This window comes from Mustela putorius, unplaced genomic scaffold, assembly GCF_011764305.1.
Source record: "Mustela putorius furo isolate JIRA1106 unplaced genomic scaffold, ASM1176430v1.1 tig00003858_pilon_pilon_pilon, whole genome shotgun sequence".
Classification (NCBI taxonomy): Eukaryota; Metazoa; Chordata; class Mammalia; order Carnivora; family Mustelidae; genus Mustela; species Mustela putorius.
The window spans coordinates 28,286,910-28,305,534 of record NW_025422010.1 but is presented as its reverse complement, the minus strand read 5'-3'; the positions used below and the strand labels follow the sequence as shown (position 1 = coordinate 28,305,534).

Below are 18,625 nucleotides of genomic sequence, written 5' to 3'. Positions count from 1 at the left end.
ATGCTAGAAGCTTACTATGTTAATGGACATAATAACAGTTAAATTAACTGCAGTTATGTTATTGTAAACTCATACACGTGATCCCAAAGTGCAAGACAGTATCAGGTTGACAAGATCTATTGTAATTAAGTGTTTGTGCTAAAAAAAATTACAGGTGGTTACTCACCTACTCAATATGAAATAGTAAAACTAATTGGATGATATTGTAGGAAAAAACTGAGAGATTCAATACAATGAATTGGAGGCATCTGAAGTTATAAATAGCATCTATTTTAGAATGCTATCATAAAAACAGTACAGAAGATTGTGTAGAAACATGATAGATGTCTTTGGTAAAACATATTTTTATCACATCAGAAGTGATTTAAGTGGCATTAATTTAATTAAACATTTCAGAATCTCTTTATAGAAACTGAATAGATCATAAGTTGGCTGGAGAACACAGTGTTCACTGTGTATATTGTTATGAAAAAAACAGACAATTAAGGATGTAAAATGCCCAGGATATGGTAGATTCTGGAAAAAGAAGACAAAGAACAAATAAACAGTGGCCAAATCAAGGTCCAGTCCATAAACGATAATTTTTATGCATTACAATAGAGAGACCTGTTTCTCAAGAATTCTTTTCAGGCAGCATGCCGAATTTCTTTGATAGGCTTACTAGGTTAGAAATAGAAACTGTGACTACTGAGCTTGCACTTATAACCAATATGTAATATCTTCTAGCAGAAAATTATTGCTTTACTGTCCAAATCAAAACAAAACAAAGCAGAGGTCTATTAGTTACCTTTATTTTGAACCTGTTTTACTGTTTTTCTTCTAGACTCAGCTCTCTGAGGCTTTGCCTTTCTCGACACTTTGTGTTTGTTTATGTCTTCTTGTCATGTCACATTTTGGAAAAAGTCACTGTTTACAAGTATAAATCTCACCAGAGTGGAACCCATATCCATCTTCCTTACTGATCTATCTCTAGGGAGAGAGTGTATTGCCCAGAACATAACAGGCTCTCTGCGTGTTTCTAGTATAAATAGGTGAATGAATATCCATGTTAATCATTTTATTAACATTAAACCATATCTTTTCAGAGCTGTGAACCAGTAATTACAAATTTCTCTCATTACGAGTCAATTTGTGTTATAACTAAATAAATGGAATTTGGAAACAATGAATTCCTGGCAGGGCTAACTAAGGATGTTATTATCTGATAAGGATTATAAAGTATCATGTTTCTAGGAATCATCTGAGGATTTTCAGTATTTATCTGATGTAATCATTATGATTTTCTTTTGTCATAGAATGAGAGGAAATACAAGAATAAAAATAAAGTTCTATAATATAGCTTATGAAAAAAAATTTTTAGATAAAATATACAAGGAGATATTGCTTGAAATTCCTCTATTCTATTTTACAAAGTGTTCACTTCAAAATCTGTCTTCAAAGGTTATAATTAATGTTATTATTTTATTATAATAAAACTCTTTAAAAGACTAATTCATTTTTCTAAAATTCTCTTATTAAACATATAAATATTAAAAAGGAAAATGATACCATTAGTACCTATGTTCCCACCACCTAGTTTATAGGCTGATTCATTAACAAATGTGAATATATATTTCTATTTTAAGATGAAAAGTGTCCAGAATTAAAGCAGGAAATGGAAACATTGCTCTCAGAGGCCATTTATCTCATTAAAAGTCTAGAAACTGACCGTGCAGAAGCTGAGGAAGCTTTAAAACAACAAAAATCAAGAAAGAAAAAGATTCACATGAAAATTGATTCTTGGTCAATCTGGAGACTTCAAGAAATTCCATTAGCTGTGCAGAAAGGTAATAATTAGAATAAGAATAATAAGAGTTTTTTCATATTCATATTCATATTCATTTCATTTCATTTCATTTCTTTTGTTTGAGAGGCATGAATAATCAATTGAAGCTTTGGAAAAAAGTCAACTCTGACCATATTGTTTTGCATCCAAACAGTGTGCTTTTCATAAATGCTATTAATGATAATGTTGGTAACATTTATGTAGCTGGGACTGCAGTGAGTAAACCTGGACCTTCTGTAGTTTTGGTGTTTGTTTGTTGGTATTTGTTTGTTTTTGTTTTTTGTTTTGTTTTTTTTCCCAAGCCATCTCTAGATTTTTAATAAAAGAAAAATAAAAGAAGAAATTTGGGGAGCAGGAAAGCAGGTTAATTTCCTCCACCTCTGCATAGCCTGACATCTAGCCTCTCCTCATCTGTGTCTGCAATAAGGAAACTCCTTGCAGCAGACCTTGAATTTGATTCTGGGGCCTAATCTGGGATTATGTCCCAGGTTATGGACTGTCCCAGGATATAGATGGGCAGGTGAGGCATATTTCCAGGTCACACTTGCTTGTACATCAGCTGGGGTGCATGGGCCCTGCCCCAGTGGGTTATAAGCCAAGCCCTGTGTCAGCAGTGTAGGAACCACTGGGAAAGCATACGTCAGACCTGGGCCCAAGATTCTTTGCACCCTCCGTAAAGCTACTGTGAGAACTGAATGATGAATCCTGGAGACAGTCCTCACTTTGTTTGGTGTTTGCTGATAATTCCATAGTATTTATGGTGCCTGTGGGACATTTAAACTTTTGGCACATACTTCCCATGATGACTACATTATTTGAGTACTTGAAACTTAGAAATTTAAGTGATTTCCAATTGGTGTCATTGACCAAATCTTTAAATCTAGGAAAATAAAAGAGTTTTAAAATGATATTTGAGCAACATGCATCTGCTTTTGAGAATTCAGTAGTAGATCTTGAGAACTTCTAGCAGACAATAAAGCTGGAGATGCTTCAAAAGGAAATACTAGGTTTTTTAGACCACAGAATGAGAGACCTATCCTCAAGTATTAAGCAGTCTAAAGGTACTGGATTTTTTATTCTCCAAACACTGCTTATTAAGCATGCCTACTATATGATTCTACTGAGGCCAGACTTTGTTTATAAATAACTTTTAATTCAGTTAGAAATCTTAATTCTGGATTCACATTATTTATAAACGGTTATATTAGGGTGCTTATAAACCTATCATTTAAACTAAGACACTTTTGAGAGGAAAAGGGAGGCTGTTTTACCCTGAGACATTAAATTATTTGTCAGACTGAACACTCGCATATACCTTTGTTATATGTCTTCTAAAATTATAGTTTCCAAGTAGAGTGTGAACATTTTAGGGAGTTGCAAGAAAACATTAGAACTTTTATATTTATAAACTTTATTATTTTTATTTTCTTATTTGGTTATTGGGGTTTTAGTTTTGCCATTATTATACCTGACAAAATAGAGTTTACCAGTGGTTCCTCGATTCTGTTATTTCAATAAAATAAATTAAGTGTAGGTTCAGTGACTGTTTACTCCTTTTAAATTAATACTGAGCTTACAGACTGAACTCACCCTTTGTTCACTCCCTTCTGAAGCAGAACTCAAGAAGCAGGAAATTGCCCAGAGCCTAGATTGGATGATTTTAATTCTGCCCCTGTCTATGCTCTTTGTTGCCCTTTAATAAAGAGTTAATTCTAAAAATTATGCAAAAAGTGCTCTAAACTCAGGTTAGAGTAGGCCTTTTTCTACCCACACTTTAAAGTGTGCATTTTACAAAACATTTGGTTTCTATAGCTATTTATAGAAGTAAATAATTCAGGCTTGGAGTGAGTTTGTTCTGATTCACAAGTTTTTTGAATAGAATTTATGATGTGCATACTCTACTAATACAAGAACATAAGTTGGGGCACCTGGGTGGCTCAGTGGGTTAAGCCTCTACCTTCGGCTCAGGTCATGATCCTAGGGGCCTGGGATCGAGTCCCGCATAGGGCTCTCTGCTCAGCAGGGAGCCTGCTTCTCCTCATCTCTCTCTCTGTCTGTCTCTCTGCCTATATGTGATCTCGCTCTCTGTCAAATAAATAAATAAAATCTTAAAAAAAAAAAGAACATAAGTGTATAATTTATAAATACATACTTACATACATATTGGTGTCTTAGAGGCAACCAAAGGTACAATAGGCTCAGAATAGGCATCCTGGGAAATTCTGGAGCCCAGTAAATTCTTGAGCAGATTCACATTCACATTCACAAGGAGTCATCTGGAGTTTTTTGTTTTTTTTTTTTTAAGAATTATGTGTTTATTTGAGAGAGAGAGAGAGAGGATGAGAGGGGCCGAAGGAACTGGAGAGAGAATCAGACTCCACGCCAAATGGAGCCCAAGGCAGAGCTGGATCTTACAATGCTGAGACCACAACCTGAGCTGAAACCAGGAGTCAGACACTTAACCAACTGTGCCACCCAGACACCCTTGCAATTTTTGAAAATGTTTGGGAAGCCTTTCCTTGTCAGTGGTAGTAGAATAGTCGGTGGTAGCTGGTTTTATTTAATATTTTGCTAATAATTTTCTATATAATCTCATATGGCCTTTATTAGAGAAGATATTATAGTTCGTGGGTTGTATGAAGTTCTACTTAAGGAATTACCAAAATAAAATTAAATTGAGATACTTACATGCACATTTTCCATACCTTATAAATACATTTCAGTGATGGAATACATTCTTGCCATTGGTGATAATTTATTGCTTGAGCTGTCTTTTATTTAAAGATCTTTAGGGACACCTTGGTGGCTCAGTCAGGAAAGCATCTGCCTTCAGCTCAGGTCATGATCCCAAGGTCCTGGGATCGAACCCCATATCAAGCCCTGCATTGGGCTCCCTGCTCAGCAGGAAGCCTGGGTCTCCCTCTTCCACTCCCCCTGCTTATGTTCTCTCTCTTGCTGTCTCTCTCTGTTAAATAAATGAAATCTTTAAAAAAAAATCTATTTAAAGATCTTTTTTAAAACTATTAAAGATCTACTTACAAAACTGAAATTTATTTTCATCTGCTTTATTTTAAGTAGCTAACACATGCAATGAAATTTAAATTCATTTTTACTCTATAGTTTTTAGGTGACTTCTGTTTGTAAACTATTCCTGAAAAGTAGTGTGCTGTCAGGAATATATTGCCGTTATATGGATACATTTAGGATATAATTTCTAAATTTTAGAAAATTTTTTTTACAGGTTACAGAAGTATATATTCTTAAAGATTTTGGATTCTCAAAATCTCTAGCTTATGTGACAAGAAAAATGCTTAATCTCCTTAGCAGCCTTAATATTAAGTGTGATGTTTATAGAATTTTTAAATAATTTTTGTGAAAAACGTACATTTATAATTAATGAAAATATTAAGGAAATTCCATTTTTTCTTGGATATCTTGTAGTCAGTCCTCCAGATCCATTCATCCCCCTAACCAACCCACCCATGCTTGTATCTTTTGTTTTGTGATCAGTGAGTCTGATTGATAATGGACTGCATCAAACATATCTTTTGTAATCTGTCCTCTTGCTGGTTCAACCACTGGGAGAGTGGCAAGAAACCATGGAAGATAATGGAAAAGAGTGAGGGTGGGGTTATATACCCTTGACTACTTTCCTTTCTACTAGGCCACTGCATTCCCCTTTCCCCCACAGAATGACAGCCACTGGCACCCAACATGCAGCCAATAATCTAGTAAATGTCTTTTTATTTTTCCTCTCAAAAAAGATAATCAGAAGTAAGTTTTTCATTAGAAATCGGGTGTTACATAAGCTTAAAAAATATAGAATTAGATATGCACAGCTGTGTTTCCTTACAAAATAAGAGTATGTACACTTATACCCAAGCAGCATCTGAAGGCCCAAATAAACTAATGACTCAGATTTCCCTGGTACTCTTTATTGTACCTGCTTCCTTAGATTCCCTGATTCCCTGTCCTTCCCTTAACCTATATTCATGGGTCCATGGGCCATGACTGATTGGGCAATGACTGATTTCCTAAAGGAAGAGAAAAAAAAAACCCCACAGATTGGTTTAAGTACTGGTTTATGTATTTGAATGGTATGTTAACACAATTCTAGGAGCTGCTGTTTTACAATCTCAATATAGGAAGGGTGAAGACAGATAACCTTGAAGGAGTAAAGTCCTGGGTACAAATGGGAAGTAGCAAAAAGGATAGCATAATCGGAGTTGGAAAGAACATGAATGTTGAGACTGGTGAAAGGGAGTTTAGGAGAGTGTTCTAGGGATTGATCTTTCAGAGGGGATGGTGTGTGAAGACAGTTGTGTCCCATAGAAATGCTCACAAGGTCCTTCTACTATGAAAGAAGACCTTAGCAATAACACAATGTTAAATCTTCTAATTTTGGTTTGCATTTTGTCATGTGAATTAATGTTATTTACTACAATAATGATTTGTAACAAATCACCTTGGAACTCAGTGGCTTACAACAATAAACCTTTTTTAATATAAGCTATCCTATTTGTAATAATTTTCAATTTTTTGTGTGTGTTTTGATATATAATTGTATCAACAGAAAATAGTAATTATTTTTTCCTTTTCCTTTCTGACATTTATAACTCCTATCACATCATTTTACTTCTAGATAATTTTAGAAGGCCTCCACTCTTGCAGTTTTTCCCATTTTGTAGTTCATAGAATAGTTATACATAACCCAGTATATAGATTGGTTGTAATAGACAGGATTCATACTAGAACACTTTTTAGCTTATAAAACATATATTTTAATCCCTTTGATGATAAATGATGAAAGCAATATATTTTATAATGCACTACTAAGTGTTACTAATTTAGTAAGCTTCATGGATAAGTAATTTCTGAATTTAAGATATTTCATATGTCTCTATTATCAAATAAAGGTTTCTTTCTGGAGTTCTTGTTTTAAAATCGGATTTTCTTTTGTTATTATTGTATGTCTAGAACATGAGGCCTATTTGGGAGATATTGTAGAATTACAATGGCATCTTGAAGATAAAGCTTATCAACTAAAACATTTTGAGAAACAAAAGGCAAAATTAGAAGAAGTTAATGCAAAGCTTCAAGCAGACATAGACTACATGAATAAATTTGGTCCTCTAATTAACTCAAAACAGAACCAAGAACTTGAAGCTCTGAAAGAATTTCAAACAAAGAAATTTGAGGTAAATGAATAAATGAATGGATATGCATTTTATAGATTGTTACTTAGTTGTACAAAATATTTCAGCTGTAAGAAGTTAATATCTTTAAATGTTTCATTTTCACTGAAAATTAACCCACTATTAATTTCCTAAAAGAACTATTAAACTACACATAATACAATCAATTGATAATCATTTAAACTGTGTCATCTTCTGTTTTATACTTAGGAGTAATAATAGTCAACCTACTAATAGAATTTTGGAGATTTAGAACAACATGATAATTTTTGAAGTTTTAAATCAAACTGGGAGAGAATGCAAGCAGAATATATCAGTCAATTTTATTGTTGATGGTAATTAACTATAAAATCTTTTCAATTACTAATTAACATTTAACTCTCCTTTTGTGGAATTGAAGAATATATATAGAAAAATAGAAACTTATAGAAAAATAAATTATTTATACCTGCCACTGAATGAGCAGATTTAACTCATATTTGTTTTTTATTTTTTTAAAGTAAAAAGAGTTGTTAAGTGAGTCCTGTATTCTCAGCGATTCCATTTTCCTTCCTCACTCTCCAAAGATAACCTTATCAGCAAAATTTGTCTCGAGGTGAATTTTGTATATTTATATATGCATATTTAAGCATAATGAATGGTTTTTTTGTTTTGTTTTGTTTTTCAAATAGTATCAGCCATTTTAACAGTTTCTGCAAGTTGTTTTTTTTTAATCTGCAAGTTGTTTTAGAGGTCAAACTACTATTCATTCATTTTACTTGCTGTTTTGGATTTGACAACAAAAATAAAGCTAGCAAAAGCAAAAATAAACAAGTGGGGATACATCAGTCTAAAAATCTGCATGACAAGAGGAAACATCAACAAAATGAAAGTTTATTGAATGGGAGAAAATATTTGCAAATCATATATCTGATAAGGGGTTAATATCTGAAATAAAGAACTTCATACAACTCAACACCAAAATAAAACAATATGACTTAAAATTGGGCTGAAGATCTGAATAGGTATTTTTCCAAAGAAGACATACAGACAACCAATAAGTACATGTTGGTTGTTGTACCAACAACAATATCACTAATCATCAATATCACTAATCATCAGGGACTGCAAATCGAAACCACAGTGAGAGATCATCTCATACTTGTCAGAATGGCTATTATCAAAAAGACAAGAAGTAAAAAGTGTTGGCAAAAATGTAGAGAGAAAGAAACCCTTGTATGCTGGATATGTGAATTGGCGCAACCACTGTGGAAAGCAGAATGGAAGTTTCTCAGAAAATTAAAATGGAACTGTTGTATGACTCAGCAGTTTCACTTTTGGATATTTATTAGAAGAAAAAACACAAACTGAAAAGATGTGTGCACCCCCATGTTCATTGCTGCGTTATTTACCATAGCCAAGATATTAAAACAACCTAAGTGTCCATCAATGGATGAATGGATGAAGAAGATGTGGTATGGGTGTGTGTGTGTGTGTGTGTGTATGTATATACACACATATATGTGTATATATATTAGTGATAAGTATTATATATATATATACACATACATACATACACACACACACACACATATAATGGAATATTGCTCGCTTAAAAAAAAGAGTGAAATCTTGCCATTTGCAACAACAGGGATGGACCTTGAGGACATTATGTTAAGTGAAGTAAGTTAGAGGAACACAAATACCATATGATCTCATTTATATGTGGAATCAAAAGAAAAAAACAAATTAAAAAACAGTTTCATGGATAGAACAGATTGGTGGTTGCCTGATGCAGGGTTTAGAAGATGACTGGAAAGGGAGTGAAAAAGTACAATCTCCTATTTATAAAATACGTAAGTCATGGGGATTTAACATGTAGCATTTTGACTATAGTTAGTACTATTGTTTTATATATTCAGAAGTTGCAAAGACAGTACATATTAAAAGTTCTCATCACAAGAAAAAAATTCTAGCTATGTATGGCAATGGATGTTAACTAGACTCACTGGTGATAATTTCACAATATATAGAAATATTGAATCATATGTTTTATGCCTGAAATTATTATATATTAATTGTACCCAATAAAAAAATGAAAACCTTTTATGTGCCAAAGGACACTATCAATATCTGATAAAAAGTTAATATCCAAAATATGTACAGAACTTACATAACACCAAAAAATAAGTAATACAGTTAAAAGATGGGCAGAAGACCTGAAATTACATTTTTCCAAAGAAGAAAAGATGTGAAAAGATGGTTAACATCACAATCATCAGGGAAGTGTAAATCCAAACCACAATGAGATATCACCTTACACCTTTCAGAATAGCTAGAACCAACAAGACAAAAAGTAGTGTGTTGACAAGGATATGAGGAAAAAAAGAACCCTCATGCACTGTTGTGGGAATGTAAGTTGGTGCAGCCACTGTGGAAAACAGTATCGAGGTTCCTCAAAAAATTAAAAATAGAAATGCCATATGATCCAGTAATTCCACTACTGGGGTTTTACCCAAATAAAACAAAACCACTAATTTGAAAAGATATATGTACCGCTTTTTTTATTGCAGCATTTTTATAAAAGCCAAGATATGGGAACAACATCAGTGTCCATCGACAGGTGAATGAATAAAGAAGATGTAGTGTGTATATATATATTAATATACATATATATATACACAATAGAATATTACTCAGCCATAAAATATGACAAAATCTTGCCATTTGTGCGAACATGGATGGACCTCTAGAGGATATAATGCTAAGTGAAATAAATCAATCAGAGACAAATACTGTATGATTTCACTTATGTGTAGAATCTGAAAAACAGGTATAGACCTATAAATACAGAGAACAAAATGGTATCTGCCAGGGGAGGAAGTGGATGGATAGGCAAATGGATGAAAAGGAATGGGGGGAACAAGCTTCCAGTTATGGAATGAATAAACCACTAGGATAAAAGGTATAGCATAACAAGGGCACCTGGATGGCCCAGTCAGTTAAGTGTCCAACTCTTGATTTTGGCCCGGGTGGTGATCTCAGGTTTGTGAGATTGAGCCCCATGTCAAGCTCCACACTCAGTGCAGAGTCTGCTTGAAATTTTCTCTTCCTCTCCCTCTGCCCATCTCATGCCTTCCCCCTCTCTCTCTCAGATAAATAACTTTCTTTTTAAAAGGTACAGATTAGGCAATATAGTCATGATACTGTATTAGTGTTATATGGTAACAGATGGTAGCTACACTTGGGGTGAGCACAGTGTAATGTATGGGATTTGTTGAATCACTGTCTTGTACTTCTGAAACTAATTTTTGTGTCAACTGTGTGTCAATGAAAAAAAGTAAAAAAGATACTATCAGAAAAGTAAAAAAAATGTATACCTATAGAATGGGAGAAAATATTGCAAATTATACATTTCAGAAGGGTATGGTACCTAGAATATATAAAGAACTTTTAAAATTCAACAACCCAAGACAAACAGCCAAGTTAAAAATGGGCAAAGGACTTGAATAGATATATCTCCAAACACATACAAATAGGCAACAAACATTTTTTTTTTTTTGGTTTGTGAAAAGACAATTTTATTTATTATCAAAGGTGGCCATTGTCTGATGTGTTTATTTATAAGACTTTCAAGAAGAGCATTAATATCAAATATTATACTAATGCAAAACTAGAATCTTGTTTTCTATCTGTTAAAATAAATACATAATTTTGGACTATTGATCTGCCCTTAAAAGAAGCTATTAAAGATATATGTTTCCTTGTGTCATCTGCCTAGATTACAGAGATTTCTTTGTCCTACTAAAATAACTCTCTATGCTTTATATTTATTTTATTATATTCTTGATTATTTAAGTAAACAGAAGTTCCTCACTTAGGAAAGACTACGGCTCTTTAAAAATCACATTACTTTTAAAAATATTTTATTGTCACTTTGGTTAAACTGGCAATGAAGTATTACTGCACAGCAACCAATGATTCTATATTAATCAAGTGTTCAACTCTCCCAACAACTTTTGGTATTTGAGTAACAAACATTTAACAAGATAGATCTCAACATCATTAGTCATTAGAGAAATGCAAACCAAAACTATAGTGAGATACCACTTACAGCCATTAGGATGGGAATAAATATAAAACAGAGTATAACAAGTTTTAGTGTCTATGTGAAGAAATTGGAACTGTGGCACCTTGCTGGTGAGAATATAAAATGGTTGCAGATGCTGTGGAAAAGATGCTTGCATTTCCTCAAAGAGTTTAACACTGAATACCATATGCTCTAGGGATTATACTCCGAGATATATACTCCAAAGTACTGAAAACTGATAACCAAGAAACAAAAGCAAATGTTGTACATAAATGTTCATGGCAGCAGTGTTTGTAATAGCCCAAGGTGGAAACAACCCGATGTCCATTACCTGATTAATGTCTAAATAAAATGTGATATATCTATACCACAGGAAGGAAATTTTAAAAAATGAAATACTGTTATATGTCACAACATAAATCAACTTTGAGACATTATGCTAAATAAGAAGCTAAAAACAAAATATCACATGTTGGGGCACCTGGGTGGCTCAGTGGGTTAAGATCTCTCTCTTGTCAAATAAATAAATCTTTTTAAAAAATCACATTCTGTATAATTTCATTTATATGAAATATCCAGAACAGATAAATCCATAAAACAAAACAGATTAGTGATTGCTAGGGGCCAGAGGAAGTATAGTGTAGTGTTTTATTTATAGTCCTTTATCATATAACTTATATAATATATATATATAACTTATATAAAATTTACTTATTTTATTTTTATTTTATTTTATTTTATTTTATTTTATTCTGCTGTCTTGACTCAGTTTTGAGGTTCTGGCTAGAGATATGCTAAAAAAACTAACTGCTTAAAGGACTGAACGCCTCTAGTCAGCGTGCTTGAGCCCTAGTGCATATCTTGCAAATTGCAGATAATTGCAAATCAAGCTCCAAGGTTCTGTTGCCTCCAAATTCTGCTAGCAGCCCAGCCTCATAACACCACTGAGCCACAAGAGTATTATCCACATCAATTGGAGTATCAATGGCGGAAGTATATAACAGTGCCACACAAACCCAACTCAAGAGCTTGCCTTGGAGATGAATTTGTCTCATATGATGTAACCTGGTTCCCAACATGGAGACCATCACCCCAGCAATGCCCACAAGTTACCTCTTCTAAAGGCACTGAGAAGTTGGACATGGTCTATTTGATATTAGGAATTCTCTTACACTCTCTTCGCTTAGCTCATCATTCTGGTGTGTTCCTTGCTCTCTACTAAAATGTGTACATCTACACTCCTATGCCTGAAGGATAATCTTGTAGAGGTTACTACTACCTGTGCTATTCAAAACATTAGTGAACATTATTGCTTTTTTCAGGAGGCAATTGCTTTATTTCAGTCTACCAATTGACCCACTGGGGAGAGGACTGTTCACTCCCTACTACTGCCTTGTACTTCCTTCCCTCGGGCTTTCCAGCAGGAGGTCCAGACTACAACCACTTCTTCTCTAGGTTGACAGAGAATGGAGAAATGGAGAGGGAAGGGAGAATGTTTATGATATTTGATAATTAATAAAAACTATAAAAATGGAATATTTTGGACCCTTTCATTAAGATAATAATGATTATTCCTGATAGGATTACAGTTGATTTCACTTATTTTTTTCATCTGTTTTCTACAGTAAAATATTATTTCAACAATAAAAACAATAAAAAATAATGATTCTTTTGTAGGTTAAAAATGAATATTTTCTCATATCAGGGAGGAAGTGGTGATGCAACATGGGGGCTTAAGTGGGTACGAGAAGAATAAATGAAAGAAGATGGGATTGGGAGGGAGACAAACCATAAGTGACTCTTAATCTCACAAAACAAACTGAGGGTTGCTGGGGGGAGGGGGTTTGGGAGAAGGGGGTGGGATTGTGGACATTGGGGAGGGTATGTGATATGGTGAGTGCTGTGAAGTGTGTAAACCTGGTGATTCACAGACCTGTACCCCTGGGGATAAAAATATATGTTTATAAAAAATAAAAAATTATATTAAAAAAATGAATATTTTGTTTTGCTCATATCACCTGGAATACTGAACTTTTTTCTTCAATATCTTTTATGCATCCCTCGTATTGATGCTTTTCAAGCTAATGGAAACCTAAAAATTTACTGTGCTAATAGAATAATATGGGAAGAAAATTGATGTAAAGGACTTTTTTTTTAGATCAAAATTACCTAAATTTAAGTCCTATCTCTGATTTTTCTCTTACCTGATTCTTTTAATTACACATTAAGTTCATGTATTAACAAAAATAATTTTCATTTCTAGGCAATGGAATTATACAAACAAACTCAAGAAGAACTTGAAGAAGCTATAGAAACTGTTGAAAATGCCAAATTGAATGTTAAACAAATTAGACAAAACATGGAGCAAGACTTTCATAATGATGAAACAACCATAGAAGCCTACAAGTAAGAATTTTTCACTAACGCTGCTTACAGCATTTAGAACAAAAATATTGATTAAAATGTAATTTATATTCCTGTATAAAAATTCAGATAAAGAGAAAGAATCTCAATAACCTATATTTATCTTATGACCACGTTTATATATAAATTAAGATATGTGTCTTTTACATATGTAATATACATATGTATAGATTCCTAAAGTACTATTTTTCTGTCATTTTATTTACAAATTTTTAAAAATTTTAATTCCAGTATTGTTAAGATACAGTATTATATTATTTCCAGGTGTACTGTATAGTGATTTAACGGTTCTGTACATTACTTAGGGCTCATCATGATAAATGTACTTTTTAATCCCCACCCTCTATTTCACCCATTTCCCCCACCCACCCACCCAATAACCCCTCTGGTAACCATTAGTTCTCTGTAGTTACCAGTCTGTTTCTTGATTTGTCTCTCTATTTGCTCTTTTCCCCCCCACTTTGCTCACTTGTTCTGTTTCTTAAATTCCACATATGAGTGAAATCAAGTGTTAATTGTCTTTGACTGACTTATTTTGCTCAGCATGATATTCTGAACTCTAGCCATGTTGTTGCAAATGGCAAAATTTCATTCCGTTTATGGCTGAGTAATATTCTATTCTATATGTACACCATATCTTCTTTATCTTGATAAATCAATGGACAATTGGGCTACTTCCATAATTTGGCTACTATGTATAATGTAGCAATAAACATAGGGGTGCATGTATCCCCTTGAATTAGTGTTTTCATATTTTGGGGGTAAATAACCCAGTAGTACAATTACTGGGTCATAGGATAGTTTTGTTTTTAACTTTCTGAGGAACCTCTGTACTATTTCCCATGGTGGCTCCACCAGTTTGCATTCCCACCAAGAGTACACGAAGGTTTCTTTTTCTCCATATTCTTGCCAACACCTGTTGTATGTTGTGTTTTTTATTTTAGTCATTCTGACAGGTATGAGGTGATATCCCATTGTAGTTTTGATTTTCATTGCCTTGATGATGAGTGATGTTGAGCATCTTTTCATGTCTGTTGGCCATCTGGATGTCTTCTTTGGAGAAATGTCTATAGGTGTCTTCTGCCCATTTTTAAATTGGATTATTTATTTTTTGGGGTGTTGAGTTCTGTCAGTTCTTCATATATTTTGCTTATTAACCCTTTGTCAGATATGTCAATTGCAAACATCTTCTCTCATTCAACAGATTGCCTTTTAGTTTTTTTTTTTTATTTCCTTCACTGTGCAGAAGCTTTTTGTTTTGATGTAGTCTCAATACTTTATTTTGTTTTTATTTCCCTTACCTCAGGAACCTGTCTAGACGAATGTTGCTATGTCCAATGTCAGAGAAATTACTACTTGACCTCTCTTCTAGGACTTTTATGGTTTCAGGTCCTACATTTAGGTCTTTGATCCATTTTGAATTTATTATTGTGTATGGTGTAAGAAAGTCATCCAGTTTCATTCTTTTGCATGTAGCTGTCCAGTTTTTCTACCACCATTTATTGAAGAGACTTTTTTGTCCCCATTGTATATTCCTTCCTCCTTTGTCAAAGAATAATTGACCATATAATTGCAGATTTATTTCTGGGTTTTCCACTTTGTTCCATTGATTTATATGTCTGTTTTTGTGCAATACTGTACTGTATTGATTGCTACAGCTTTGTAATATAGCTTGAAGTCCAGAATTGTGATGTCTCCAACTTTGCTTTTCCTTTTCAAGATAGCTTTAGCTTTTTGGAGTCTTTTTTTGTTCCCTATAAATTTTAGAATTGCTTGTTGTAGTTCTGTGAAAAATGCTGTTGGTATCTTAATAAGGATTTCATTTAACATGTAGATTGCTTTGGGTAGTATAGACATTTTAGCAATATCTGGTTTTCCTATCCATGAGCATGGAATGTCTATCCATTTATTTGTGTCATTTTCAGTTTCATCAGTGTCTTACAATTTTCAGAGTATAGATCTTACACTTCTTTGGTAAGTTTATTCTTAGTTACCTTATTTTTTTTTTGGTACAGTTATATATGGGATAATTTTCTTAATTTATCCTTTTTCTGCTTCATTATTAGTGTATAGAAATGTGTGTTAACTAACTAGAGTTTAAATAAAACCTTGAAACAAGAAAAAAAAATGCAACAGATTTCTCCACATTGATTTTGTATACTGTGACTTTACTGAATTCATTTATCAGAACTACTAAATGTTTTGGTGGAGTCTTCAGGCTTTTCTATATATTGTATTATGTTATCTCAAATAGTGAAAGTTTTCTTCTTCCTTAAATATTTGAATGCCTTTTATTTCTTTTTGTTGTCTGATTGTTATGGCTTGGCCTTCCCGTACTATGTTGAATGAAAGTGTGAGAGTGGACATCCTTGTCTTGTTCCTGACCATATGTGAAAAGTTGTTCTTCCCTAATGAGTATGATGGTTGCTGTGTGTTTTTCTTTTAAAACCTTTATTGTGTTAAGGTATGTTCCCTCTAAACCTCCTTTGTTAAGGGTTTTTATCATGCATGATGTTGTACTTTGTCAAATGCTTTTTCTGCTTCTATTGAAAAGATTTTTGTACTTTCTCTTTTTATACCCTTATACTTTTTATACATTTATAATGTGATGCCTCATGTTGATTGATTTTTTAATACTGGACCACCCTTGCATCCTGAGAATAAATTTCATTTGATCATGGTAAATGACTTTTTTTTTTTACTGTATTGTTGGATTTGGTTTGCTAGTATTTTATTGAGAACTTTTGCATGTACATTTATTAGTGATATTGGCCTGTAATTCTGTTTGTTTTTTTCGGGGGAGGGGGTGGGTTTGACTGGTTTTTATGGATACACTTTTTTGGATTGGTTGATTGATTGATTGATTGGTGCCTTTATTTTCATTGGTATTAGGGTAATGCTGGCCTCACAGGATGAATTTGGAAGTTTTTCTTCCTCTTCTATTATTTTTTTCAATAGTTTGAGAAGATTAGATATTAACTGTTCTTTAAATGTTTGGGAGAATTCACCTCTGAAACTGTCTGGCCCTGGACTTTTGTTAGTTGGGAGTTTTTTAATTACTGATCTAATTTCTTTGTTTTTTTTTTTTTAAGATTTTATCCATTTATTTGATAGAGATGATAAGTAGGCAGAGAGGCAGGCAGAGAGACAGTAGGAAGCAGGCTCTCCATGGAGCAGAGAGCCCGATGTGGGGCTCGATCCCAGGACCCTGGGATCATGACCTGAGCTGAAGGCAGAGGCCTTAACCCACTGAGCCACCCAGGCGCCCCTACTTATCTAATTTCATTTCTGCTAATCAGTCTGTTCAAATTTTTTATTTCTTCCTGATTCAGTTATGGTAGGTTATATATATCTAGGAACTTATCCATTTCTTCTAGGTTGTCCAATTTGTTGGCATACAATTTTTCATAATATTCTCATTCAGTTGTTTGTATTCCTGTGATGTTTGCTGTTATTTCACCTCTTTAACTTGTAATTTTGTTTGAGTCCCCTCTCTTTTTTCTGCCTTTTGTTTGTTTTTGTTTTTGTTTTTTTGATGAGTCTGCCTGGAGGTTTATCAATTTTGTTGATCTTTTTAAAAAAACAGCTCCTGATCACAGTAGGTGTAACTTTAGGTGGTTTGTTTGTTTGTTTGACTTTAGCTTCTTGAGATAGGCCTGTAATGCTATAAATTTCCCTCTTTAAACCATTTTTTCTGCATCCCAAAGTTTTGGATCCTTTCATTTTTATTTTTGTTTGTTTCCATGTAATTATTCATTTCTTTTTTGAATTCTTGGTTGACCCATTCATTGTTTAGTAGTATGTTATTCAACCTCCATGTATATGTGGTCTTTCCAGACTTTTTCTTGTGGTTGATTTCTAGTTTCATAGCATTGTGGTCAGAAAAGATGTATAGTATCACTTAAATGTTTTTTTTTTTAATTTGTTGAGACTTGTTTTATAGCCTAATACATCATCCATTTTGGAAAATATTTGTGTACACTTGACTTGAAAAGAACGTGTATTTTGCTATTTTAGGATAGAATGCTAAGTCCATCTAATCCAGTATGTCATTCAAAGCCACTGTTTCCTTGTTGATTTTCTGTTTGGATGATCTGTCCACAGATGTAAGTGGAGTATTGAAGTCCCCTACTCTTATTGTATTACTATCTATTAATTCCTTTAAGTTTTTTATTAACTTCTTTATGTATTTGTGTACTCCCATGTTGAGTATATAAATATTTATATTTGTTATATTTTCTTGGATTGTCCCCTTTATTATTTTATAATGCATTTCTTTGTCTCTTATTACAGTCTTTGTTTAAAAGTCTATTTTGTCTGTTATAAGTATTGCTATCCCTACTTACTTTTGACATCCATTTGCATGATAAATGTTTCTCTGTCCCCTCACTTTTATTCTGCATGTGTTTTTAGCTCCAAAATGAGTCTCTGTTGACAGCTTATAGATGGATCTTATTTTTTATCTCTCTGTCACTCTGTCTTTTTTCTTGAGTATTTAGTCCATTTATATTCAAAGTAATTATTGATAATTATGGATATATTACCATTTTGTTATTTATTTTGTGGTTTTTGTAGATTTTCTCTGATTTTTTTCTTCTCTTGCTCTCTTTCATAGTTTATACTGTTTTGGGGAGGGATTCCATTGGGTTTTTATATAACATTTTCTCCACATAACAATGTAGATTAAGTTGATGGTTGCTTAAGTTGGAACTCATTCTTTACTCTTCTCTCCTCCAAGTTTTAAGTATATGGTGTCATGTTTTATGTCTTTTTATTTTGTAAATCACTTGTTTGATTTTTATGGATACACTTATTTTTCCTGCTTTTGTGTTTTCTATTTTTCATACTTTCACTTATGGTCTTTCCTTTCCACTCAGAGAGTCCTCCTTAATACTTCTTGTAGGACTGGTTTCAGTGATCATGACTCCTTCAGTTTTCCTTGGTCTGAGAAACTCTCTGTCTCTCCTACTATTTTGAATAATAGACTCTCTGGTTAGAGTATTCCTGGCTGCACATATTTCCCGCTCGCCACTTTGAATATATCATTTTACTCCTTCTGGCCTACAAAGTTTGTTGCTGAAACATTTGTTGATACCCTCACAGGGTTTCCCT

The 18,625-nt window shown here is 33.2% G+C and overlaps 1 protein-coding gene across 2 annotated transcripts in view; it reads left to right on the top strand.

The window, feature by feature from the left end:
* CCDC178 (coiled-coil domain containing 178) overlaps positions 1–18,625 on the top strand; it is a 442,343-nt gene that overhangs the window by 70,206 nt on the left and 353,512 nt on the right. For both annotated transcript variants that reach the window (XM_004742898.3, XM_004742897.3), the window contains 3 exons: positions 1,626–1,826; positions 6,803–7,023; positions 13,353–13,495. In XM_004742898.3, the coding sequence (XP_004742955.1) occupies positions 1,626–1,826; positions 6,803–7,023; positions 13,353–13,495 (565 nt within the window). The remainder of the gene's footprint in view (positions 1–1,625; positions 1,827–6,802; positions 7,024–13,352; positions 13,496–18,625) is intronic.